At 34.6% G+C, this 26751-nt stretch overlaps 2 protein-coding genes across 3 annotated transcripts; both read left to right on the top strand.

Annotated features, from left to right (window-relative positions):
- Window positions 1-4457: 4457 nt before the first annotated feature.
- On the top strand, window positions 4458-7555 carry LOC125208125 (type IV inositol polyphosphate 5-phosphatase 9). Its single transcript, XM_048107684.1, has 8 exons — window positions 4458-4642; window positions 4709-4878; window positions 5002-5106; window positions 5203-5479; window positions 5555-5739; window positions 6798-6906; window positions 6999-7141; window positions 7208-7555. Exons 1-8 carry the CDS (start codon window positions 4622-4624, stop codon window positions 7473-7475), a joined length of 1278 nt encoding a protein of 425 aa, XP_047963641.1. The 5' UTR covers window positions 4458-4621; the 3' UTR covers window positions 7476-7555.
- Window positions 7556-13231: 5676 nt separating this feature from the next.
- Window positions 13232-24778, top strand: LOC125207205 (ADP-ribosylation factor GTPase-activating protein AGD4-like). 2 transcript variants are annotated; one of them, XM_048106448.1, is made up of 20 exons: window positions 13232-13446; window positions 13538-13614; window positions 14273-14373; window positions 14794-14864; window positions 14967-15029; window positions 15808-15852; window positions 16499-16564; window positions 17496-17543; window positions 17639-17734; window positions 17819-17860; window positions 18232-18447; window positions 19227-19358; window positions 19798-20016; window positions 20241-20324; window positions 20428-20685; window positions 21568-21689; window positions 22304-22388; window positions 22844-23298; window positions 23677-23810; window positions 24401-24778. In XM_048106448.1, the coding sequence occupies exons 1-19, from the start codon at window positions 13399-13401 to the stop codon at window positions 23789-23791; spliced, it is 2343 nt and encodes a 780-aa protein (XP_047962405.1). In that variant the 5' UTR covers window positions 13232-13398; the 3' UTR covers window positions 23792-23810; window positions 24401-24778. The 2 variants fall into 2 exon arrangements, with proteins under 2 accessions (XP_047962405.1, XP_047962406.1); XM_048106449.1 differs by having other exon boundaries at window positions 13233-13446; window positions 13538-13601.
- Window positions 24779-26751: the final 1973 nt, after the last annotated feature.

Raw genomic sequence — 26751 nt, 5'->3', positions numbered from 1 at the left:
GTGGATGAATAGTTCTTATAATTGGTTTACACCATTGACTTTTCTTAAGACTTAATTAAATTTCCATATGATTTGTTACTTTGTTAGGTGGAGATAAAGCCACTTTGGCAGCAAAATACTACTATAGGGAGACGAATTTTGAATGTGATATCCTACCAGATATTACCTAAGCTTGGTGAATCACTCCACATATTTTTATAATCATATTCGGCGTCTATATTCTTCTTATAAACAAAAAACAAAAAGGCCTTTTAGTTATTTGACTAATCCAACTAATTAGACTTCACGATCTCATTTAATTAGCATATATCGTGTGTAAGAGCACAACTAGAAAAATTTATTGACTATCATAAAATTTCATGCTAACTGATAGTTATTATGGCTTTGAAAATTGGCCAAGTGGGTACTTGGAAATGTCGGTGGAAACGTAACACATCTTTAGTCCTAAAAAAGTTAGACAATAAATTAGACGAATTTTAATGTACAATTAGCAAAATAAGTGAGAGAAATGAGTGAAAGTAGTGTTATTGAATGTGAGATCCACATTATTAGTGGTGTATAATTAGTTAAAAATATTTTCATATTTAGACTTGGTCTAATTTTGGGGACGACCATAATGGTAATATTATTAGTCTATTTTTTTTATGAAGGGGGTATAAATTTACTCAAAATTAAATTTTCTAAATTTTTTTTTTTTGTCAGAAGCATTTGTAAGTTGTTATTCTTTTTCTGAAAATATTCATACTTGTTGCAGCAAAAAAAGGCGATTCCGTCGCCTTGGCTGCCCCCACACTCCGACCCGATATCACGTGAGGGGGTTCAATCAGGGTACGCAGATAATATTCATACTCGTTAAGATGTAATTAAGTCGTTTATAGAAGTATACTAAGTCGTTTATAGAAGTATACTACAGTAATATTTTTTCCCCTAAACAAGAAATAACAAAATTTGGGCTTCGTCTAAACCAATAAAATAAATAGTTTGGGCTTTTTTTGGTATACTTAGGGCTCATAAAAACAATTTTGGATGTTGGGCCAGCTTTCATAAACAATTTATTGATTATTAATTATTGTTTTCCATTTTAATGCTAAGGAAGAATATATTAATTCTTTTGGATGTTGTATGATAGGATATTCGCACCAACTTTATATTCGGTCCATACTTATGTATCTCATACCGGCGGAAAATTTTTTAAGTGGTAATTATTTGGAGATATATATGAAAACTACTCCGATTTTATGTTATTAAAGGATGTTTAGTGGAAGCGTCTAGATGATATGTGTGAGTGTGACTGCTTAGTTTTCAAAAATTTTGTTAAACTTTATTTTAAGACAAAGTCTGAATAGCTCTACACGACACAACAATTGAATCGATCTCCATTTATCTTTAACTTACTTTTGATTGTTTGATTTTCTTATTTTTTTTCAATAAGTATTTTTGTCTATTTATCCTTATATAGGTTGGTTGAATTTTTTATTTTTATAAGGGTAAATTACAAAAATATTTATTCTATTGGGTACACTTCTATAGGAGTGCTAGTGTTTTTTTTAAAATATTGACATTTGCGACTATGACTCTTTAAAAGTGGCTAAACAATGTCGGGCATTTCACACGTCACTTTAATTGATCGAATAACACTTTGCATTTTTTTTTCTTGTATTTTCCAAACAACCCAAGCCCTCAAACAAGGCCAAGAGTAAAAGAAGTAATGAGTATAAAACAGCAAATATCAATCTTTTAAACAAAATAATGCATAGAAACAAACACATAACTGATATAAGAATAACTATTTTTCTAGTTCATTCATATGAAAATTAATACTTCTAGATATTTTTTGTCTTTCATTGAAAAAAAGTGGATATTTTACTATACTTTAAAGTATTAGATATTTAACTTTTCATATTTACTTTCTTTTGTTAAGATATGTTACAAACTATATTAATTTTTAATTATGAAATGTATATGCATGTCGTGTGTACGTGCTAAAGTACACACCAAAAATAGTGAATCCAATTGAAAAGTCCCCTAATATTTTCCATTTATATAAAAGCACTATGACTGTTTGTATGGCCACAATTTCTCACCCAAAGATCCAAAGCCACTTGCAAGATCCGCTCTTGTCACCCTTCTTGGTATTTAGATATGGCTTTACTAGTGGCCTATATACTAACTCTCATATTGTTGTTTCTAAATAATCCTAGCTAGCTCATTTAGCAATAAATCTTTGTTTGATGAAATTATAATCGCCTTACGTTTACCTAAATACTGTTGAAAATAATAGTCTCTCTCTTTTTTCGATCCATAATTTGAGCACTTGTCCATATTATATGTTTAATGCATAATATAATGCACTAATAAATATGATCGATCGGCTGTTTGAGTTTGAGGCGTAGACAGCCTTTAATTCTTGATATGTTTAATAAGCTTTCACATCAAAAACAGTGTTTTTTCTCAATTCTTTGAAATTTTTTGTTATTGTTTTTTATCTTGATCTCTTCACAATGTAATAAAAAAATTTAGGTTTTGAACCTTTAGACAAGATGTTGGTTAGGTATGTGGATAGAACTTATAATTCAGATGTGGATATACATATATATACAGTTGTTATTATTGCATTGTTGAGGGGTTAATAGAATTAGGGATTGTGGATTAGGTCTTTCGTTATTTTGTAAATGGATTATTTATAGCTTACGCTGATCAGTAGGGCTCATGTTTATTATTGATTCAATAAATCGGGTATAATGGAGGATCAAATAAAATCTTTTTCTCCTTAGTTAATATATAAATAATCTGGAACAATAATTCTTGCATTTATCATTTTCATAAAAAAATCAACATATATATAATTTACACATAAACATCATCTATCATGACTTACTTAAATTATACCCCTATGGAAATTAATTAATTAATTACAAGAAGATTCTTCTTTGAGTCTTATAGGAGTAGAAAAGTAGTATAAGGAGTAGTATATTACTAGAGTGATATCTATATATTAACTAGTTACACATTCGGTATAACTGATAATATAATTTTCTCATTATTTTTCCTTATGCTGTGAATTGATATTCATTCGTGCATGCATGTAAAATTTTTTACTTCCATACACGTAAACCATTGTCTAATTTCCATAATACTGAGGAGATAATCTCCTAGAAATTACAATAGAGAGGCTGTATTAATTAGTTAAGTATAATTAATTAATCGAGCTATAGAGTAGCTAGCTAGGCTTGGGTCACAGCAATGCAAAACAGAGACTAAGTATAATATATTCAGTTCAATATTGACAGGCAAAACCAAATAGAAGATGACAAAAATTGTAAGTCAAATGGTGTTGGATGGATCAGTCCCATTTCACAACAAAAACTTTGATGGATTAACCCCTCAAAACCACATAATCTCCCTCAACTTGTGCAGTGGCTAGTACATTTTTATCTCTTTCACTCATTATACCACTTAGATAGATATTTAAGTGAGTGACTCAATCCATTGCACTTAAAGATGTGTAACATATTTATTGATGAAATTAAAATCATGCCACTAATAGACAATATTTTGATGAGCGCATAAAGATTTCGCTAATCAAGATTAGTTCCAATATATATTTTGATTTTCGGCTTAAACATAGGTAATATATAGAGTCCACCTACATGGCTACAGGTAGGTTTCCTCATGTAGGGGCAGTGTGTTTGTGCATGCCAATATTTATAATGCTACTTGTAATTTTTCATTACAAATACAGACAAATGCACCATCACATCTCTTTCAAATTCCACCACGCAAAATTACAAAAAGTATTTTATATAAGTCTGTTAAAATAAGTTAAATGACCCATCCCTTTTTTTCTATTGGCCAACAATGTCAATATTCCTCCAATCAGCTCAACAAACATGATTGTGGGTGTTGAGAGTGACAACTATTATATATTCAAAATCAGCTTAATTATTTTTACATCTCTTGTTATTTCATCCCAATATGGACTAATATGGCGTAACGTTAACGTGCATTTTAAAATTTTCGTATCTGTCCACCCACTAACTGTAACTCAAAATACACGCACCAATATATACGCATAGAAGATGGTTCGCTTCATAACTCTTTTAAATATATCAGTTGACATCACAAAACATATCAATTCCCGACTCAGTATCATTTCGATAATTCATTAATATCAGTTCTTGACTGAATATAAAAAACCGATATATTTTGTGATGTCAACTGATATGCTTTGGAGTCGTTAAAGTTCTTTGTGGAACTGCCCCCTATGCCGGGTCCGAATCAAGGGTTTATGTATATACTACTAATATTGTATTGAATTATTAGACAAATTGCATAAATCTATTTAAATTGAATAAATAAAACGATTATGATTGTACGAGCGAAATAGACATAAATTATGTGACACCTTATTTTTTCTTTCCTCGGCGCTCATTTGATCAATCCTTAATCACCACATACGTCACTCGGTTTAGTTACCTTCTTTCTTCTATTCCAACTTGCATATCTCTCTCTCTCTCTCTCTCAAATATACACGATTGAACTGTGATGAGCCTTGTATTCTTTGTCTCCAAATACTACGTCTCGATCATTATAACCATTTAGCCGTCAAACATTGATCGTCATGTCTGGAATCAAAGGAGAAGTAAGCGTCTTTGTTACAAACAGCATGTACACACAGATTAATTATGACTAATTCTTGATTATTCAGGTGTTGTGGCCGAGGTTAGTGGCCAGCAAGATCTTCAAAAAGAGATTGGGAGGCAACAACTTCGTCGCCGATTATCCCACCGGTGACGATTCCTTCATGGATATCCCACCTTGCTTCGCTCCCACTGCGACACTCCTCAAGGATTCCGACGAGGAGACACCAAATTACAAGTACGTATAAATGTAATAGAGCTAGTGTGCGTGTGTTGGCTCGGTGGTCGTCTAACCTTTTAATTTCTATTCATTTCTTGATAAAGAAAATAAAGTCATTTGCTTTTATGATTGAAATAAAAGGGTCTTTGTTAGCACTTGGAACGTTGGAGGTGTTGAACCAACGGAAAATACTGCCGTGGATGACTTGATAGACCACACGAGCCCCTGCGATATCTACGTTTTCGGGTAAAATTCATTTTTTTTAATTAATAAATGAATAGAAATTTTAAAGGTTGCGACACAATTGACTAGAATTTAATTAAGATGGCATGACATGATCAGTTTTCAAGAAGTGGTGCCTTTGAGAGCGGGAAACGTGCTGGGATCGGAGAAGAGCAAGATTTCGATAAAGTGGAATTCCCTAATAAGAGCTGCTCTCATGAAAATAGACACCAAACACAAAATAAATGAACAATATTCGAGTTTCAAATGCATCATCAGTAAGCAAATGGTTGGGATACTAATTTCGGTTTGGGTTCGGGCTGAGCTCCGGCCCTACATCCGAAACCCCAGCGTCTCCTGCGTTGGCTGCGGCATAATGGGTTGTTTAGGAAATAAGGTAACTCCTCCATCATCAATTCAAACCTAGCCAGCTATATAATTTGCATGAAATTAATATAATTTGTTGGTGCAGGGTTCTGTGTCGGTAAGATTTCGATTGCATGAAACAAGCTTCTGCTTTGTGTGCAGTCATCTGGCTTCAGGTGGGAGAGAAGCCCATCACAAATATAGAAACTCAAATATCCAAGAAATATTATCAAGAACCATTTTTTCCAGTGGTTCTTCACTTCATCTCCCCACGGATATTCTTCATCATGAGTACGTTTCCAATTCAAAATAGTAATCCTATTAACCTTTATTTTCTTTTTTGTTTTTTTAACCTAAAATAATCTGAACCACATATTTTTCTCTTTTTTTAACCTAAAATAATTTGAGCCACATATTTGTGCAACATGTTAATATAATACGGATTGCTAATAGTCTTGGTAGTGGACGATACATGTTTTCAAGAAAAATAAAGACAAGCGGTTCAGGAATGGTATGCATCTATTGTACTAGAAAACTTATTAAAAATAAAAAGTAACTAATTTTTTTAAATAGTTAAAAACAAAAGAATATGACTATAACATGTTGAAATTAATTGATAGGTGGTAAGGGTAATTTTGATCACAGTCAATTTATGGTGGTATATTTATATATATATGCGCTTATTTATTTATTGTTTTGAAAAACACTAATTAAATGTGTGGATTTTGGAAGAGACAATGCATCCGAAAGATCTTTTCGTTATAGCATCAGACAACCGATTAGTGAATAATCATGTATTATAATCTTGATTACTTTTTGTTTATCTATTAGGACAAATTAAATGATCTTTTCGTTATAACAACAAACAATTGATTACGAATTAATAATCGTTAAACTTGATTAGTGTTTGTTCATCTATTAGGACAAGGAGAAAATTCCAAAATGAGATCAAGAATAGTCAATAAACCCAACACTAATTGGCTGGTTTATAAGTTTAATCTTGTCAATATCGTTCAAGCCGTCTGTCGAATTAAACTTTAGGTTTGCTAATCACATGGAGTGTAAATAAATAATAATGCTTTTGTTTGACTGTTTTCGACACTAATTAGTTTAATTGGTAGCTTAACCACCTCGGAACAAAATTATATGGTTTGTTTTTGAAACAAAGAAATAAATTGTTTTGCTTTCTTCTCAGGCATGTTACAATACGGCTAATTTACTCTACTTTAATCAAAGAAGAATAAACATTGCCCTAATTGCTTATAATTAAACATAATTTATTCTGCATTACACCATTAATTATTCATCTTATATTTATATTTATTTGGTTGAGATTTCTTTTGGTGCAGCCGGGTGATATTCCTTGGAGATTTAAATTACAGGATCTCCTTGCCTGAATCAACCACAAGGCTGCTAGTTTATGAAGGAGACTGGAATGCATTATTGGAACATGATCAAGTATGATTAGCTATATAGTTTTTAATATAATTAATTATTAATTTATTGAGTAATGAATATTAACAAAATTATTAAATTGGTGACAAATTCAGCTAAGGATGGAGCTGGTGGAAGGGCAAGTATTGGAAGGTTGGCACGAGGGAAACATAAATTTTGGGCCAACATATAAATACTATCCTGGTTCAGATGAATATTACGGCATATTTGAGGGCGAAAAGAAACGTGCTCCTGCATGGTAACTTTTTTTATTGATAAATGAACACAAATTTAAAGATTAATTATTGTTATATATTTGTAATAGGTGTGACAGAATAATATGGCAAGGTGAAGGAGTGAAGCAGCATTCTTATGAAAGAGTGGAATCAAAATTGTCAGATCATAGACCAGTTAGAGCAATATTCAGCACACAAGTAAGAGTGAAGTTGAAGCTTAGGGCCCTCGGGAACTTCTTTTTGTCTGAGAGATTTGAACGCTTCACAAACTCCGACACCAATCTGCATAATTTTCAAGATGATTTTCCCAACTCATGTAGTAATCCCAGATTCAGCCTTCACCTTACTGATTTTTAATAAATTCATTTTCACTACTTTGTTAATATTGAGTTTAAAGAACATATATTTACATAAATGAATTCATGTTTTTTCTTTTATTATTTTAAGTTTTAACCAAAGGTTGAATATATATAGATATGTCACAACAAAACTTGCTACGTATTCTCATGCATAGTAAGATATCTCATACTAGGCATAATAATATAAATATTAAAGATATCGAAAAATAATGATATGCTAATTAATATGTTCGAGCAAGTGGAGCTTAAATCAATTAAAAACTTAGCTATAGCATGTTTAATAACTAATAACGTTTTAGTCGTCGGCATTAGAATATATATAAAAAAAGATGCACTAAATCAAAAAGAAGCATGTAAATGGTCGAAGTTGCATTACAATATTAAGCTACTCTACCTCATGAGACCATGCTGATGAGTAGCACAGTGTTTCTGTTATAACCAGGTTATTTTCAGCCACAAATTAATTTTCTCTCATTTATATATATAACTTGGGAAATTCTATTGTTCAATTAATTCCATCAAACTAGCATCCAATTCTTTTTTTCATGCTATAATTGTATCAGTACAAGTTGGGAAATCATTCTTAATATATTATATATACACTACTCCATTACTAAATTTTCCAATCTACTCCATGGATTTTAGTTAAGTGGATGCGTGATATCATGATTGATCATTTTCTCCTTCACGTTAAAGTAATACAGTGCACAAATATTATATTAGTACTGATACATTCATTAATAATATTTATGTATTTGTGCGCAATTCTTATTTCTCGTGGATAAATGCAATTCTCACTGCATTTTTCTCACTATTAGGTTCATTTTTACTAATTTTTACTATAAATGTTAAGTAGGTTTTATATTCAACTAATTAACTTATTATTTTACTCACATTTTATTATAAAAAAAATAGAATGAAAACAAAGAAAATAATAACATTTCTAAAACAAAAAAAGAAAAGCAGCCACAACAAAGAGAGTGAACTCAAATCTATATACAGTGCTTTTAGTAAAAACACAATTTAACTTTACGGATTTACATTTTTTTAATTGGCGCAGTTGCACAATATCAATATCAATATACTATTTATCATATTATAATAATGTAAATTATGTAATACATGTATACAAGGATGTATTAAGATGACAATTCTCTTTATTGTAACATCATACCATCATTTTAGGTCATTAGATCTGAAAATCGTGTGCTTGTCATGCTGCCACGTGTAAAAACTCAGAGGGGTAAAATAGGAAATTTCTAATTTTACGTTACCAGATTGCAGTGTTATTCGTTGAATATTGCAGTCTTACCCACAACAATATTGCAGTTTACCACGACTGCAATATCTAATACAGTAGACTGCAGTCCGTGTTCTGTTCACGAAATTTAATCCTAGACGTCCATAAATAAGATCTAACGGACTATATTGGTGGTATGGTGTTATCCAATATATGGTGGCATCGTAGTGATCCCTCATGTACACATGCATATCAATATAAAAATTACTGTATACTATAAATCAATGTAATTAAATTTCTTTTTTCTAAAAGATGTGTTTTTCATAAACAAATTTATTTAATATGATAAAAAGATTTTGAAGTATACATGAAGAATAAGAGCATCTCCAATGCCGGCTAGCCGATTCACGTGGCTAGCCGAACCATTGGAGCAGGCTAGCGCCATTTCGGCGAAAAAACCGGTCAGGGCTAGCCGTTCGCGTGTGGCTGGCCGATGCGCTGGCCGCCATTGTGGCGTGCCGATCGGCCAGCGCCGAATTTTAATTTTAATTTTTTTTTAAACCTATATAAACGCGATTTTAGTTTCATTTTCATTTGCACCGCTTGTTTTAACGAGTTTTCTCTCTCTCTAACTTTCTGTACAAGAGCATCATCGAGCGATGAGTAACGCGGGTGGTAGCGGTGGTGGTAGTGGTGGGGATGCTGAGGAGTACGAACGGAGGATGAACGAGGCTATGGAGGCCTACATGAACCGCGAGATGGAGCGGTACATGCGTAGGGTGGAACAGCAGGCGATACCTCGCCCTCCACGGGTTGTCCACCGCCGAGCAGTGATTGATCGGGATCACGTAGCTGCACATCAGCGGGCTGTATGACGACTACTTTTCAGAGAACCCGCGGTTTCCCGCAAACATGTTCCGGCGGCGTTTTAGAATGCGCAGGGAGTTGTTTATGCGTATCGTTGACGCTTTGGAGCGTCGATATCTGTGTTTCCGCTTCAGGCACGATGCGGTTGGCAGACCCGGCCACACCCCTATTCAAAAGTGCACGGCGGCAATCGGGCAGTTGGCCTACGGAGGCGCGGCGGACATGTGGGATGAGTACCTCCACATCGGTGAGTCGACTTGCCCTGGAATGTCTGAAGTATTTCTGTGAGGGCGTGATAAACATTTTCGGTGAGGAGTACCTTCGAAGCCCTACTCCCCAAGATTGTCAGAATTTGATGCAGATGCACGGGGAGAAGCATGGGTTCCCCGGGATGTTAGGCAGCATAGATTGTATGCATTGGGAGTGGAAGAGCTGTCCGACTGCCTGGAAGGGGGCCTACACGACCGGCTACAAGTCAAAGAATCCCACGATGATCCTCGAGGCCGTAGCTGATTACCGGCTGTGGATCCGGCATGCGTATTTTGGGGTAGCCGGGTCGAACAACGACCTCAACGTCCTGAACTCGTCTCCCCTCTTCAACGAGAAGTGTCAGGGCGTCGGTCCAGCCGTCTCATTTGTGGCCAACGGCAACCGGCATGATATGGGCTACTACTTGGCGGATGGGATATACCCTAGGTGGCATGTCTTTGTGAAGACGATCAGGCACGCAAGTGATGAAAGGAAGGCCTACTTTGCGGAACGACAGGAGTCGGCGCGCAAGGACGTGGAGCGCGCATTTGGTGTGCTCCGGTCTCGATGGGCGGCAATTAAGGGTCCAACGCGTTTGTGGGATGTCGAGATGCGTTTCCCAAATAATATACGCCTGCATTATCCTGCACAACATGATCGTCGAAGACGAAGGCGTACAACTGACTAGTTGGGCCAATGACGATGAAGCCGGTCCAAGTCACGGAACGACCACCCCTAGCGTACGACGTGGGGTACCTCTCGATGAAGCCGGCCGCCTCAAGGAATTTGCCGACATGCGCCAAGTGGATGCTCATATTCAACTCCAAAAGGATATAATTGAAGAGTTGTGGGCACGGAGGACTGCACGCCGTTAGTTTTTTTTTGTATTATGTAATTTTTTTTTTTATCTATGTACCTTTTTTTTAATGCAATTAATGAATTTTCCCGTCTATGTGTCGTAAATTTAATTCCGTAATTTAATCGTAATTTTAATTCCGTAAATATAGTATATTTTGAATTATTTTTATTGTTTGCTGGCCTATGGCTGGCCTAAATCTGATGTGGTAGGTTGATTTTTAGTGCTGCTGACGTGGCAGGGAGAGATAGTGGCTGGCCTATTTGCATTGGAGATGCTCTGAGAGCGTAAAATATGTTACGAGAAATATTTAAATAATTTCAGGGAAGGTCATCTAAATACAATTGACAATCATACAATTTTCCAAAATCAATAAAAATAAAATTCTATATATATCACATTATTTAAAGTCATTAGATCAACAAATCTAATAGTAACTATTAATTGGTCTCTGTAATTATTTTAAATCTAGTTATTATCTGAATATATATGAATTCGTTAATGGACCAATCTTTGGGTTTTAAAACTAGGTGAAAAATTTAGCATACAAACTTAGTACTGTAAGTTACGCACTCCGTATATTGTCTTATGTGATAATTTGTTTTCCTAAACTCCATTACGAGTTAAGCTCCATGTACTTAATTAATGTCAATTTGTAGATAATTAAACTACGAGGAGAATCTTATAGTATATGTGTTTTACAATTATGCCTACGTATAATATACTCCGTATAGCTCAATAATTCATTGAATTTTGCATCTCTTTGACTAAACTAACTTGAGTTCACACTTCACAAATGTTTAACAATTTTGGAACTTCACGCGACTTATTTAATTAATAGTGTTAGAACTGAAAAATATTAATATATCGAAAATTTAGCATACATCTTCTAACATGCCCACAATATTGTTTGTACAAGATAAAGGTTAGTGGGGCCGGAAAAATATTGTACTCCGTAGAATGTATTTTGCGACATCCTTGTAAATTATTTTAGTAATTTTTAGATAAAGTAACTTATCTTAATAATTTTCTCAACTAACTAATAAATGCATATAATTTGCAGAGGAAAATGAAACGTCATAGATATGGGCTCATATTTGTACATTTCCTTGGGTTTGTGGTCCATTTCTGTCATGGGCAAATTTTGTCTTCAATTTGTGGAGTTGGTGGATGTCAAATTGGGCCCTGAAAACGGATAAAGCTTTTCAATAATTTCATATTTTAAATTATACGTATCATACTAATTAATTGTTCATGCTGATTTTTTGATAATTTGACTGTGAATAAAGTTCTGCATGTTAATATTTTTGTTATAGGTTGAATAATGACGGATGTAATATGGTAGGAGCATAATACAACGATCTTTAATTAATAAATGGCGGGGATGACTTTGCATTGTTTGGGTGTCATGAAGCCCAACTATAATAATCCCATAAATTGGGAAATTATATTATATTTATTGATAAATATGATTCTTGTTTCTATGAATCTATGATAGTAGTAAAGAAGTTATAGCCTATCAAAAAGTCGAAATCAAGTATATGAAATTATTGCGTGGGAAATGATAACTGTGAATAAGTAAATTAAATTCATGAATAAGATAATAACAAATAGAATTTCATTCATGATTCGAATACAGCAATGCTTGAACTCATAGTAGTAGTAATATTTATCTAACAAAACAAATGCTTTCACCGCAATCCTTCATGATCAAAAAATTGAAAATGATTTTCATTCTAAATTGGTTGTTAAAAATTAAGCAAAATAACTAGAGATAATATAGTAAAATAGTAGTAGTATTTATTACTACCATCTCTCTGAGTAGTTATATACTTACATACAAACGAAAAAATCACTGTGTATTGTATTAATATAAAACAGTTTTGGATAAAATATGTACTAATATACATCTATCATGAATTCATGACTACTCCTATTAGACTATAACTATAATTTAATTATTTATATTTAAAAATTGGTGAATTGTAATTAAAGTGAATGTACTATCAAATTCGAGAAGGATTGTTTTAAATTGATAATGCATCGTTTTGAAAATTAGGGAGTGTTAACTTAGTATCTATTTCCACTTTATAACTGATAAAAGAATAAGTTATCCCTTCTTCAATAAATAAAATAGAATAAAATAATGAATCTACACTATCATTAGCGAGCCGCGCATAGCTTTTGCAAAATTTAGCTTATGAAAATCTAACTTTTAAAATTATTAAGAAAATACTAATAAAATTTAGATTTTCACAATTAAAAATATCAATAATGTATTACACATTGTATAGACGATGAATTTTTTGTCATGGTAATTGCGAATATATCCAAAAATTTTATGTACCTTTATCCTTTCTCAATTAACAAATCAAATTTTGTAGTTTTTCCAGCCATTTATCCTTTAATAAAACTAACAAACGTTTCGACAAATATGGGAGCTAAATCTTCTTAAAATTTCAATGTTCAAAAAAATATTTTGTGGATTTTCTAATATAATTCAATATTTATACGACTACATTTTACCTGAGTTGTGCTTGAATCTGGCACCAAATTAGTGAGAGTGCATTCGCCGACAGGCTGGCGTCACCAAGGAAGGAAACCTTTTCTGTTACAACGACGTCGTTTCGTCATCTTTCTCTCGCTTCATAGTTCTCTTTCCCCGCCAGATCTCAATTTCCCTTTCTCCGAACTCCTCGACGAAGAAACATGGCCTCATTTATCAGGCTAGACGATTCCCCCATGTTCCACAAACAGGCAAAATACTTGCGTACCTATATTTTGTTCTGCTTAATTTATGAGAACTTCCATATTTTTTTATTCGTTTAATTCGGAGACGGATGTTTAGGTGCGATCTCTGGAGCAGACATCGGATGAGTTAAGAGATCGATGCCAGAAGTTGTACAAAAGCTGTAAGAAGTACACGTGAGAAAATTTCCTCTACCTTAAATTTAACTTGCACTGCTAACAAATCTCCAATTTTATTATTGTGCTCTACATTCATGAATACATATACCGTGTGTGTGTGTTGATTTAGGGAACTCGTGATAAACTTGGTTGTGGGGCGATGAGCTCATAGGTATGATTTATGAATGCTGGTAGTTAGACTATAAGAATAGCTCGATCCATTTGAAACAAAGGTTTACACACATCTCCAATGAAGATTTGGAACACTGTAGTTCATCCTTGATTTGTTATTATGGTTTTCAGACTCTTAGTTCCTGATATTGGCACCGTGTAATGGCGTAATGGCCACCCCTTCAAATTGATTGATAGAGATAGGCGTAGTGTTTTGCATATTGCATAGCTCACCATAGTGCTATATATGATGCTAAACTGGAATTGATGGATTCGAAAAGCCGAGGGTAATGATAAAAGTTGTCCATGCCTACTTCCGCCCAAATTTTTCCTTATCTATTTATCTTCATGGGACGCAACCTAGGTCATGTGTCAGTATTTTTTGCTGTTCATCTGGCCGAAAGTTAACATACATACATGATGCTGGAGAAAGGCTGTGACCAGATATTAGATGCTTCATTAATTTGCGAAAGGCATTTTTTTCTGAATTGGGGATATGATGTAGGGATATGCTAGGTGAAGCATTCAATGGTGACATGAGCTTTGCTGCATCGTTAGAAGCCTTTGGTGGTGGGCTTGATGATCTTCTTGGAGTATCCATTGGAGGTATGCAAAGTGCATTTGAAGAAGAAATATTATGCGACCCCCACAAACACTAAACTCATGCAGCCAATTTAAACCTATAATGAACTATATCATTTTATGTCTAATGGAGAAATTTATTCTATGTATGCGCAGCATCTAGTTTTTGTTGCCATACATTTTTTTATTAGACTTCATACGCTTTCTGCAGAAGACAGAAGATCCATCTTTTATGATTAAATAAATAGAAAGGATCTTTTATCTGGTAGCATGTCTCCTTTCTCAAACGTCCCTAACATTTTTTTGTTATATTGTTAGAGTTATGTTGATGAATTTAGTACAGTGGTAATGCCATTCCAGAGATTTTCTCTTGTATCATGAGAGAGTGACGGCCTCCAGAGTTTTGAGTATTTTTCTTGTTGCCTTTTCTTGACTTTCTGACAGGTCCAGTTTTATCAAAATTTATCAATGCGCTACGTGAGCTTGCTACATACAAGGAATTTCTCCGTTCTCAAGTGAGTATGTTATGTTTTCTTAAATGTGAATTATTTGTATGAAACCAAAAATGTAAATCCCATTCTTTTATTTAGAGAGATGATGAATATCCTGTACTGTAGGTTGAGCATGTTCTTGTGGACCGCCTGTCTCAATTCTTGTCTGTAGATTTGCAAGATGCAAAGGTAGGCCCCATCCACCAATGATTATAATTGTATCTCTCTCCAAATTTGATCTATAAGTTATGTTTCTATCAAAGACTTAAAAATACTCTCTCTAGTTGTTTGCTTCACGTGGAATATTATCTTTTGGTTATAAGAAGTGTCTTAATTTGACAAAAGTTCGTAGCATTACATTTGCCAAAAATACACTGTTTATACTTTCATTTGTCAAAAAATTAACTGTTTATCACTTTCACTAGCCTCTATGATGGAACTGAGATCTGTGTTAGAAAAAAAGACCTGTATCAAATTAAATAGTGGAAGGAATGGAATCCTCATTGCCTTATTGATATGGCATTTCTAGAGGAAATAGCCTGTCATCTGACATTGATAAGTAATTAAGTGGGGCATCCGTGAGGCAAGTAACCTTTTGCATCTGCTTTCTTTCAGCATTCAGCTCTTAGTTAATAGTAGAATGAATGAATGATATGGTTTTGGCTTCTAGATCAAATTTGGAGAGAGATACAATGGTATATCTAATCTGCTAATTGTTACTCCCTCCGTCCCATAATAGATGTCACACTTTCCTTTTTAGTTTGTCCCATAAAAGATGCCACATTTCCTCTTTTGGAAAAAGTCCCCTCTCACATCAATTATAAAACTGTATTTTCTCTCATCACTTAACACACAAAATAACATCTCCTAAAATCCCATGCCATCTTCCAAGTGTGACATCTACTATGGGACGGAGGGAGTATTATATCTTGTTATATGATACTTATTTACAAATTTCCTCCTGCAGGAGTCCCGTCGCCGGTTTGACAAGGCCATATATACGTATGACCAGGTATTTAAACGTCATTGCTAGAATTCCAATGACCCAAAGGCTTGATGCTTAACGTTGTTCTTTTTTTTAAAAAACTTTAATAGTCAAATTGCCAATACCCTCCCCCAAACAGCCAATACCCCTCCCCCCACAGGACCACTTCTGAAGCTTCTGTTGTAATTTGGTTCTCCAAAGCACTGATAGTTTATTCAGTTCAGGCTTCTTATGCTTGTATGTTTCATTGATAAAACGACTCCTAGTTGTTCTATTATAAAAAAATGACCAACTTTTACTGGAATAGTTAAATATATCTGCATTGCTAGTTTTTGCTTCAGATATTACACCTCTTCATCACTATGTACCTGGTGAAGATACTACCCAGCTAGCCATAAGTCCATATTACAAGAAATCCTTGCCTCTCTCAATTGTTCATGACCTTCAAAATTTAGAATCCTATTTCAAGCCTTTAGAGACACATATTTCAAGTTTGCACCTCACATTGTCTATATCAGGTCAAAGTCCCACACGTTGCTAATTTAGATTGGCACCTATAATACCAATGTGAAATCCAAGTTATGTACTTTGAATTTGGTATTGTGATACTTTCTTTTAGACATGCAATTTATGTTACTATTCTTTAAGTTTTCTTTGACTTTGGTTTTGTCAGTCACGGGAAAAGTTTTCTTCTTTGAAGAAAACAGCACGGGATGAAGTTGTTGCTGAATTAGAAGAAGTATGTTTTCTAATTCCTTCATACTCATATCACGCTTATCATCTTTCAGTAAATGTTTATTGCTTGAACTTACATGGACATAATCATTTTTTCATCTATCACTACTCCTGCTGACACACCGTTGTTATGGAGTTTATTCTTTATAACTTTTGGGCCGTGGTCTTTTGATTTCAAATTTCCTCTGGAACTTAGGTGGAATGCACTCTCTGTGGTAATCTTATATTTACTGTTGCTGCATGATTTCTTGAGTCATAGTTGGCAAATCTTAGAGTACACTAATATAATATCTGTGCAGCACTACTAATCTCATCTAATATACCTTTGTGAAAACCATTCTCTTTTTTAACGTAACCAGATTTCCATGCATCTTTTAAGGTATCATATCAATAAGAGTGAAACACTCTCCTATTTCTTAAAAAAAAATGCTTCCCGTATAAACATGTATTTTTAACAGCATAAATTTTAATTGACTGTTGGGGTAGTGAGCTATTTAAATATCTTTTCACCTTGATGTGGTCAGTGACTCAGTGGTACGTGTGGTTCACCTCTTTTTTATGTGTCTCATGGTAGTTCTTCTTGCAATACTGGATTGGGAAATTGATAGAAAAAAATAGGAGTACTTAGCTAGTGATGGATGAAGCATGTAACTGATTAGGCATGTTAAGTTGTACTCCCCATCAGGGTTCTAAGAGCAAGACCTGTCTTGGTCTCACTGATTAAATGGACTGTGATTTAAACTTTGGGTTCTCTGGTTTCTTTCACATTACCATGCAATTTTGGTGGCATTTCATGGTTTCTTTTACTTTGTCATATTAATTGAGTGAGGTAGCCATATGTGCAATCATATTATCATATATAGACTTGCTTGAATTATACCTTAAACTTATAATACCTTTAAATGATGGACTCTTGTCTGCTAATTATGTGACAGGACCTACAAAACTCAAAGTCAGCATTTGAAAGGAGTCGCTTTAATTTGGTATACTGATCAAATGATCCTCTCACTCTTTAATACGAATTTTCCTTCATAAGCTATCACTTGAGCTATCTTGCCTTTGATTTTAAGAATTTCAGGTAAATGCTCTCACGAATGTTGAAGCTAAAAAGAAATTTGAGTTCTTAGAATCTTTTAGTGCAATTATGGATGCACACTTACGGTACTACAAATTGGTATGTTGTCAGTTTACTACTTTTTATTATTGCTCATGCATGGTGTTGGTATATTCTGAGCAAAATGTCAATATATGTTTATAGGGGTTCAACCTACTGAACCAAATGGAGCCATTCATTCACCAGGTACGGTAATCATCCTAACTCGTGGAAGTCTTATTTTGAAGGCAAATGATGAATTGGTTTTAAAGTTGTTAGATCATAGTGGCAAATCTTTTTCCTTCCAGCGCTCTCTAGGAATAATTTATTAAAAGCTGTAAGATGATATATGCAATCTTTCCTGAATTGTTCATTCGGATACAACAGTAAATATTTTAGTATCTATTTTCTTTAGTGAAGTCTTAGGTGTTGTAATCATTTAGATTATTCCTTCTTTCTGCAGGAACACTCTCTCATCTTATTTTATGCACAAACATACATACGCGCACAAAACATTATGCATGTGCTATTCTGGTTTATCTCATCGTGATTAAGAGCTATTCTCTCTACAAGTTCAGGTGTTGACATATGCACAGCAATCAAAGGAGCAGGCGAAAATAGAACAAGATAAACTTGCTAAAAGGATCCAGGAGTTTAGGACACAATCAGAGCTGAACCAGTTGCAGGCATCAAATAATTTGGCAACCTCCTCAAATGCTGTTGGGTTGAATGGATACCGCGTGGATGCTTATAAGAGCAAGGATGCAATTATACTGGCCACTTCTAAAGGTGAGGTGAGTTGTGTTGCTAACAGTTTGTTATCAGAAATTGAGTACTTTCCTACTTACGAATAAATGCATGAGTGACCAACGTCCAGACCTGCCGTGGAGAGGCTATGCCTGGTTAACTTTTACAACACAGACCACGGATATGCTAGTTCCAGCATCTTCATCAGTAGTTACCCCGCACTAGGGGAAGAAAACTTGCAATTGAATGAATCTAAATGACAAGGAAGAGACAAGAACATGAATATTCACATTTATTCAGAGCAAGAACTTACTCCTCGTTACTGTTGGGTCTTAAATTTGACTATGCTTGTCAAGTTTATGGATGATATTAACGCTGTAGAGCTTCACCTATGAAAGAGGTGCAGTTGTGACTCATATCTAGTCTGGGTTGAGCCAGAGAATATGGTAGCAGGATTTCCTGATTCTTACTCCCTCCGTCGACGAAAAAAAGTCCCATTTTGCCATTTTCCCTCTCTCCCATACTTAACCCACTTTTTCTCCCTATCTCTCTTACCTTACCCACTTTTTCTCCTTCTCTCTTACCTTACCAATTTCTCATTAAAACCCGTGCCGTCCATAAATGGAACTATTTTTTGTGGACGGAGGGAGTATTAAATTGTACGGAATGATCAAAATTATGTTATAATCCAAACACAAGCTGTTGCACGGATTCATTTTTACACCCAATGGATCTGAACACATAATGTTAATTTCCCAGCATTGTTACTAGTGAAAAATGATGCTTCATGCTTTATGAAACATCATACACCATTTCATTTGTTCAGGTCCAGACGATCAAGCAGGGGTATCTTTTAAAAAGATCTTCAAGCCTCAGAGCAGATTGGAAGAGGAGATTCTTTGTACTTGACAGTCAGGGGACTTTATATTATTACAGAAACAAAGGTGTCAGACCAGGGGTATGCTATACACTGTGATATTCAAATCAATGATTTGCATTTCTTATGTGTCATATTTGTGTCCCTTATTTCTACTTTTTTTCAGTCACCTGCTATTTGTTCCTGTGATATGCTCTCTATGTGCACTTTGATGTGAATGTTTGAGCACTGCTATTTATGTATATCTGCATTCAGCATGCCAGCATGAAGTGTAGAGTTATAAACCTGAGTTTTGAGATTTCAATCAGTACTATTTAGTTTGTGAACATGAAATCCCTTTTAGAATTGGGTCTGTGCTTGTTAACTGTCAGTTAATTTTAAATATTTCTGTCCATTGAATACCTCTCTACAAAATTTGACAAGAAATTGTATATCTTATTTCTGCCCACTCGATCTGGCGAGTAGTATGCTTCAGCACCTTCTCGTTGAAGTAGTCATGCTAATTTCATCTACTTCCCAGGTTTCTCCTTCACTGCATCCTTCCCACCCACCTGAGAATAATCATCGTGTATTTGCTAGATTCCGATCAAGGCACCACCGAGAATCATCTATGGGTGAAGAAAGCTTAGGCTGTAGCACAGTGGATTTGCGTACTTCAACAATTAAGATTGATGCTGAGGATACTGATTTACGACTATGCTTTCGAATAATTTCACCAATCAAAACTTACACATTACAGGTAATAGGTTGAGAATGCTCAAGTACATTGATGTTCGAAATTTTAATTTTTTGTACCACTGCCATCATTAATTTCTGTTTTCTGTTATGTTGCGTCTTTCTGGAAATTATGTTAGATAGGACAAATTTAGCTTGCGAATTGTCACGCTTGTGTACTGGAGAATTAGATGTATTATTGATAGTCCATCACTCATTAGTTGTTTCATCTTTTGTTTGCCGAGATAGGCTGAAACTGAAGCTGATAGGCTTGACTGGATGAACAAAATCAGAGGAGTCATTGCATCCCTCTTGAATTCTCACCTGCACCAGGTGAAGTGTATACTTATGAGACTTGTAAATCAATTGTCTGAAATGTCTTATGGAAAGTGCAGTTCTTTTAACGAAAGCATTTCTTTATTTATTTTGTTTACAGTTAGATATGGGGAATATTGGTGATGATACCTCCGGTGCGTCTTTTAATCAACAATTTGATATTGCTGGAAGCACTTCAGATGACACAAGAGTCAACCGAGCTGATTCTGTCTCCAGGATCCTGAGAGAAGTTCCTGGGAATGACCAATGTGCTGAATGCAGTGCTTCAGGACCGGATTGGGCATCTCTGAATCTTGGCGTATTAATATGCATCGAGTGCTCAGGGATCCATCGTAATCTTGGAGTTCACATATCTAAGGTATATACTTAATCCCCTTTGGATATAATGTTGTTGGATCTAATATCTATTGATGTACTTCTTTCTGTAATTTGTTTTAGTTATTACGTATTTGATCTTCTCTTTGTTCTGAATTAGTTTAACATCTTTGGAAAATACATAATCTGTGCTATTCCATGTAAAATGAAACAAATGTTATTCAAATATTTCAAACAATCTTGGTAATAAGTTATGTATACTGACTGACTTCTGGGGGATTGGGCTTACTGTGTATGTTACCATACTTTCTTGTTTTTCTCTAAGTTTGGAGGCTTTATCAGAAAAATGGGGAAGTGATGGGTGATACTTTTGGCTTAAAAGGAGTACGATTTGATTTTTTAGGATACAGATGAATTTTAAGAATAGGTGCATGATAGGGTTAAGTTTTAGAGTTGTTTGGTGGGTGTTAAATCGTAAGGAGTTTGAAGCTTTTACTGCATTATAGGTAGTTGGCGACTGAGTTGTATGTTGTACTTAGAATGTTCTCAACATCTAAGGCCTTTTGAACAATTCTTTCACTTTCAGAAAAATAAAATTGTCTCTTATCCAAAAACAGAAAAAAGATACTTCCTCCGTCCCATTACATGTGAGACATTTCTTTTTGGCACGAGTTTTTAGGTAGTAGTGTTTAGTTGAGAGAAAAGGTAGGAGAGAGAGATAGAGTGTTTTTTTTCCATTAAAGGAAATGCCTCACTTATAGTGGGACGGCCCAAAAAGGAATACGCCTCACTTATGGTGGGATGGAGGGAGTATGACATTTGTATTTTGGTTTAAAATCAGATGTACTTGAACTTCGTTTTCTCTATTGCAAGTTTCCATATCCTCGTTAGCCAAAGTTAAATATTCTTTGCCTGCCATTTACAGATTAGGTCAGTCACCTTGGATGTCAAAGTTTGGGAACCTACTGTCTTGGAATTATTCCAGATACTGGGTAATACATACTGCAATTCTGTCTGGGAGGAGTTGCTTCCTCTGCACAAAAACTTGTAAGTTTCTTTAATCTTTACTGCAACCAAAGTGCATACGTAAAGAGGGTTACAAGGACCTCTACCTGAAACTTGACTATCTTCTGATTTATTACTGAATATGGTGTTTCCTAAATTATTAATGGAAAATATAGGTAGAAACGGAATTTAGTATACAAAAAGGTTTACCCACTGTACAAGAAAATGGCATACCTGAAATATCTACCTATAACCTAGGAAATGAAAACTTAATCTGCAACACTCCCAAAAGAACTAAACTATATACACAAGTACACATTCAGGATAATTCATGAAGAGAAATTTTTTGAGGATACTGGGTTGCACAACTAACATTAGATAATAGCGGTAACAGTAACAATGATGATGTGAACTGTGAAGAATTAGAGGAGGCTTGGCTCATGTTATTTAGGTCCGAGGAGAACCGGCTAAAATAGGTAATCTGCAGAGTTCTACTGATTCAACCTGGTAAAATATACCATGGAGACTTGGGACTGACAGTATGCCCCACACACATTATACTTCTAGTTAATTTTTTTTATGAAGAAACTACTAATCACTTCCAAATTGTTTTGATTACAATAGTCCAAATTGATTTATGAAATCACTAAATGCAGAAATATGGAGAGTGAAGGCCCGGCTGTTACCAAACCAGGCCCAGAGGATACATCTCATCAAAAGGAGTTATACATTCAAGCAAAGGTATATTTCTTCAGAAATCCTGCTTATGTTATCTTTTACAGTACACTAACTATTAGAAATATCCCCAGTATTCTAATGGAAACAAATTACATGTGCTTGCCTAACTTTGATATGGTAATTGAGGTAGGAATAGTCTTTTCTTTTGTGCATGCACTTCGGAAAGGAATGCATATCAGGAAGATTCAATAGTTCATAATTGGCATGATTAGGGGGACGAGTCCTTTCTTTAATTGATATGGATATTCTTGTCCTTGCTTTTCTTTTTTTGTTGTTGGGGGAGGGCAGTACAATGAGGATTTAGCCAATATCTCTCCGCTTGATTGTCGCACAAGGGACTTGATATGGAAAGACTGTATTTGGTCTTACATCCTTGTGATATTTTTGTCCTTCCTCTCTTTCACGTTGCTTTCAACTTGTTTTTAGAAGACTGAGAGTCTTTGGTTACAATGATGCAGTATGTAGGCAAACTGCTTGTAAATAAAGAAGCTGGCACACCCAGAAATCTGTCTGCTTCCACCATCTGGGAGGCAGTTAGAAGCAACAATCTGCGTGAAGTGTATCGACTCACTATAGCATCAGATCATAATATAGTCAACTCAACCTACGAAGACATGGTTGCCTGCGGTTCGCACAATGATGACATGGGTTCAAATGAATGCTCCCATGATACTAAAATAAAACAGTCCGATCCAGCGACATGCGAGAGGATAAACTCTTCTGGTGATCCCGGTAGCTGTCTGCAGGGTTGTTCTTTATTGCATTTGGCATGCCATGGTGGAAGTTTGGTTATGCTGGAGCTGTTGTTGCAGTTAGGTGCTGAGGTGAATAAGCATGACTATCATGGCAGAACTCCTCTGCAACATTGCATCATGAAGGGAAACAATGTGATGGCAAAGTATTTGCTAAGAAGGTAATCCTCTAACAAAAAAGTAATGATAGTAATCTTCAATCCTTATTAAAAGATCTTTGTTTATCTATACTCTATTGCCTGGTTTAACTAGCAAGAAGAGTATCATACATACAGTCTTTCCTTAAAGATGAGTTCCTGGGTATTGGTTTTATTCGAAGCTCTGTACTGTTCATTTTTCATATTGTTAACCGTCAAATGCACTGTAAAGCAAGGTTCAAAACAGTAACATGCCATTCCCGTATTTCATAATAAATAATAATGTCATCTTCCAAAAAAAATGTCATACATCACATTTCATATGTTGTGTATATTATCTGTGAAGGTATTGATTCGTTATCAGATGGTAGTCTCACTTTGTTTGCTCCACACATTAACCAGAGGTGCACGGGCGTCTATAAAGGATGGTGGAGGCTGCACTGCTTTAGAAAGGGCCATGGAGATGGGAGCAATAACTGATGAGGAGCTCTTCATCTTGCTTGCAGAGAGTGAGTGACTTGGAGGGCGTGGACAAGGTGAGTTTATATCCACTTCATCACTGTTGACATGATCATATCGTCATTCTTTCCATGATGCTTGTGTCTTTCATATCAAGTTCAGTCGTGAATCCTTTGCTAGTGAACCTAGTTCCCATCTCAATTCCTGCAAGACGAATAGAAAAAGGCTTCTAACTGACTCACTATTCTAATGGTCCAGATTTTGATTGTTAGTTTTAAATAGTTTGAACAGAGTTTTAGACATCTTCTGCACTTAGGGGCGTTTACAATTCAGGATATGGCTCGATAGACAAAAATAGTACTATAGGCTAATTTGTTGTTTATTAAGATGGATTGAAAATTCTGCGATATCCTAAAGCCCTTGATTACTTTTACTATGCGAGATACCTTACTTTTTACTGGATTGCAGAAATCCTTGTAAAATACTCAATCATGTATATTGTAAATCCTAAATAGTACTACTAGTAAATGGTCCCTTAATCATTTACCAACACCTGAAGTCAATCTATACTTATATATTGGTGCTTTGCATTTGCATTACGTAACACGTTACATGTTAATTTCCCTAAGCTATTAGTGGTAGGCTTATATCCTCATTTTCTACGCAGTTCTCTCCGCGCGTTTGGATGAATTTGTGACAAACCTGCCCAGAAAATTGAGATCGGCAATGAGAATCTGAATGCATAGTTTGATGTGAGACTTTTGAGGACATGATTCCTCTTGCAAGAACACAAGTATATAGTGGAAATCGGAACGAAGATATACATATCTCAAACTTTAAAGTAGCCATTTTGAGCTGTGTTTTTTTGTCTTTAGTTACAATGGCATGTATGAGCAGTTTCTTTGTGACCGTTTCACTTCTATGTGAGTGTTGTCTGTTAATTTTTATAATCACTTTTGAATTTGAACAGATGATTTATCGGTGTATATTATTTGGGGACACTATGCAAGCGGGCTTGACTGCTAAATTAGGGTTTGATTGCAAATGAGTTCATCACCTTTTATCCCTTCATTCCATAAGAGTCACATTTTGTCATTTCGATTCGTTCCACAATAAGAGTCATATTTCACTTTTACTATAAATGGTCAGTACGTCTCACATTTCACTAACTTACTTCACTCATATTTTATTGCAGTATAAAATTAATATAAAAAAGTGGATCTCATATTCCACTAATTTTTCTAATCCACTATTGTTTATATTTCTTAAAATACGTGCTCGTACTAAATATGACTCCTATTGTGGGACGGGAGAAGTACTCATTTTCACGAGTTGATTATCATATTTCATTTATATGTTTATTGTAATTTCTTTAGGACATATTCAGTTTCTTTGATTTGGGATGAGTAGAAATAAAACATAGGATGGTTTAGTGTTGTTGGGCCTACATAATTAAAACTTCGGACAAGTGTTCAATGACAAAGAAATAAGCCGTGTTTTAATTATGGGCAATTTTGTTTTAAGTAATTAATTTTCTGTTCAATAGGAGCTTATCAAAATGACCCAACACATTTGGTATAATTGGAATGGGGGAAGCGAAAATGAGAGGGATGCATGTGGAGTGTTGTTGTCTTCAATTCTGAGCCCGAGAATCGATGGAGATACAAATACCACCTAATTAGAAGAATTCATTTAAGCCTAATCCTACATTGAACAGTGTGGGCCCAACATCAATTATATGGCTGCCAAGAGTTATACTCCTTGAACATAGAACGCTCATAAATACCTGCAAATTACCTCAAATCTTGTTATAACCTGAAAGGTGAAAATAAGTTTTTGTTTGTCAAACAAGATTAAAAACTAGATAAAAATAAGTTTTTGGTAACCTAGACTATATCACGTGTTAAATGACATTTTTACCCTCGTCAAAATTCCCCGCCGCCCAATTTTCGATCGAAAACCAGGAGAAATTAATAAGCAAAAGGTAAACACTTGCATTGGGCCAAAATTATATATGGGCCTTGTTATTAAGAGATCGTTTGCTTAAATGAGTTATCTACAAACGTATTGAATTTTTGGGCTAAAATTAATTTTTAAATAAATTTAATATTTCCTTGATGTGCTATTGATAATCATCCGTTGACTCAGCACTTAAAAAAATGTAATAGAAAGGGAATTAAAAATGTAGTAAAATATAAAAATTCTACTTTAAAAAAATATAGTTAAATGTGAAATCTTTGTTTTTGGACGCATGATTTTATGTGTTGTTATTCATAAATTAGTAAAAAAATAGAAATGTAATTATTTCTATATTAAAAAATATTTTATTTTTAATAGGACATAATAGTTAGTTTTATACTAATAAATGAGATTGAAAATATGTTTAATAGAATGTGCTTGGTAAAAACTAGTGAGTATATTATACTCATTCCGTCCTTCAGAATTTGTCTATTTTCATTTTCATCTGTTTCTAAAAATTTATCATCTTTTATTTTTATTACTCTCTCCGTTCCTTCATAGTTGAGTCATTTTTCCATTTCGGGAAGTTCCCTCATAGTTGAGTCATTTCCATATAGTAACGTTTTCCTCTTACTTACTTTACTCTCTCTTATTTTATTCTCTCTACTTTATTCACTTTTTACTTTATTCTCTCTACTTTTTTCTTTTTCTTACCTTTTTATCTATTTATTTAACACAGTCAATATTCATTTCTTAAACTCCATGCCGAAAAGTTCCGCCTCGACTATGAGGGAACGGAGAGAGTACTTTTTATAGTGGACCCCACCTTCCAGTAACTCATTTCTACTGCTAATTTATTATAGAATTAATATATAAAAGTAGGATCCACGTGCCAATGATTTTTTCAACCAAATCCACTTTGTATTAAATTTCTTAAAATCGTGTTGGAATAAATGGTGACAAATTATACGGACGAAGGGAAGAGAGTAATACTCCCTCCAATAGATGTCATACTTTCCTTTTTAGTTTGCCCCACATTTTTTTTTTGGTTCTCTCTCG

This window comes from Salvia hispanica, chromosome 2 (assembly GCF_023119035.1).
Source record: "Salvia hispanica cultivar TCC Black 2014 chromosome 2, UniMelb_Shisp_WGS_1.0, whole genome shotgun sequence".
Taxonomy (NCBI): Eukaryota; Viridiplantae; Streptophyta; class Magnoliopsida; order Lamiales; family Lamiaceae; genus Salvia; species Salvia hispanica.
This window is presented reverse-complemented; position numbering and strand designations above follow the sequence as displayed.

Coding starts and splice junctions, on each gene's coding strand:
- LOC125208125 (XM_048107684.1), top strand. CDS start 4,622: ATGTCTGGAATCAAAGGAGAA. Junction 4,643..4,708: donor TGTCTGGAATCAAAGGAGAA/GTAAGCGTCTTT, acceptor TTGATTATTCAG/GTGTTGTGGCCGAGGTTAGT. Junction 4,879..5,001: donor GAGGAGACACCAAATTACAA/GTACGTATAAAT, acceptor TTGAAATAAAAG/GGTCTTTGTTAGCACTTGGA.
- LOC125207205 (XM_048106448.1), top strand. CDS start 13,399: ATGGCCTCATTTATCAGGCTAGACGATTCCCCCATGTTCCACAAACAG. Junction 18,448..19,226: donor TGGCCACTTCTAAAGGTGAG/GTGAGTTGTGTT, acceptor TCATTTGTTCAG/GTCCAGACGATCAAGCAGGG. Junction 22,389..22,843: donor AGTTATACATTCAAGCAAAG/GTATATTTCTTC, acceptor ACAATGATGCAG/TATGTAGGCAAACTGCTTGT.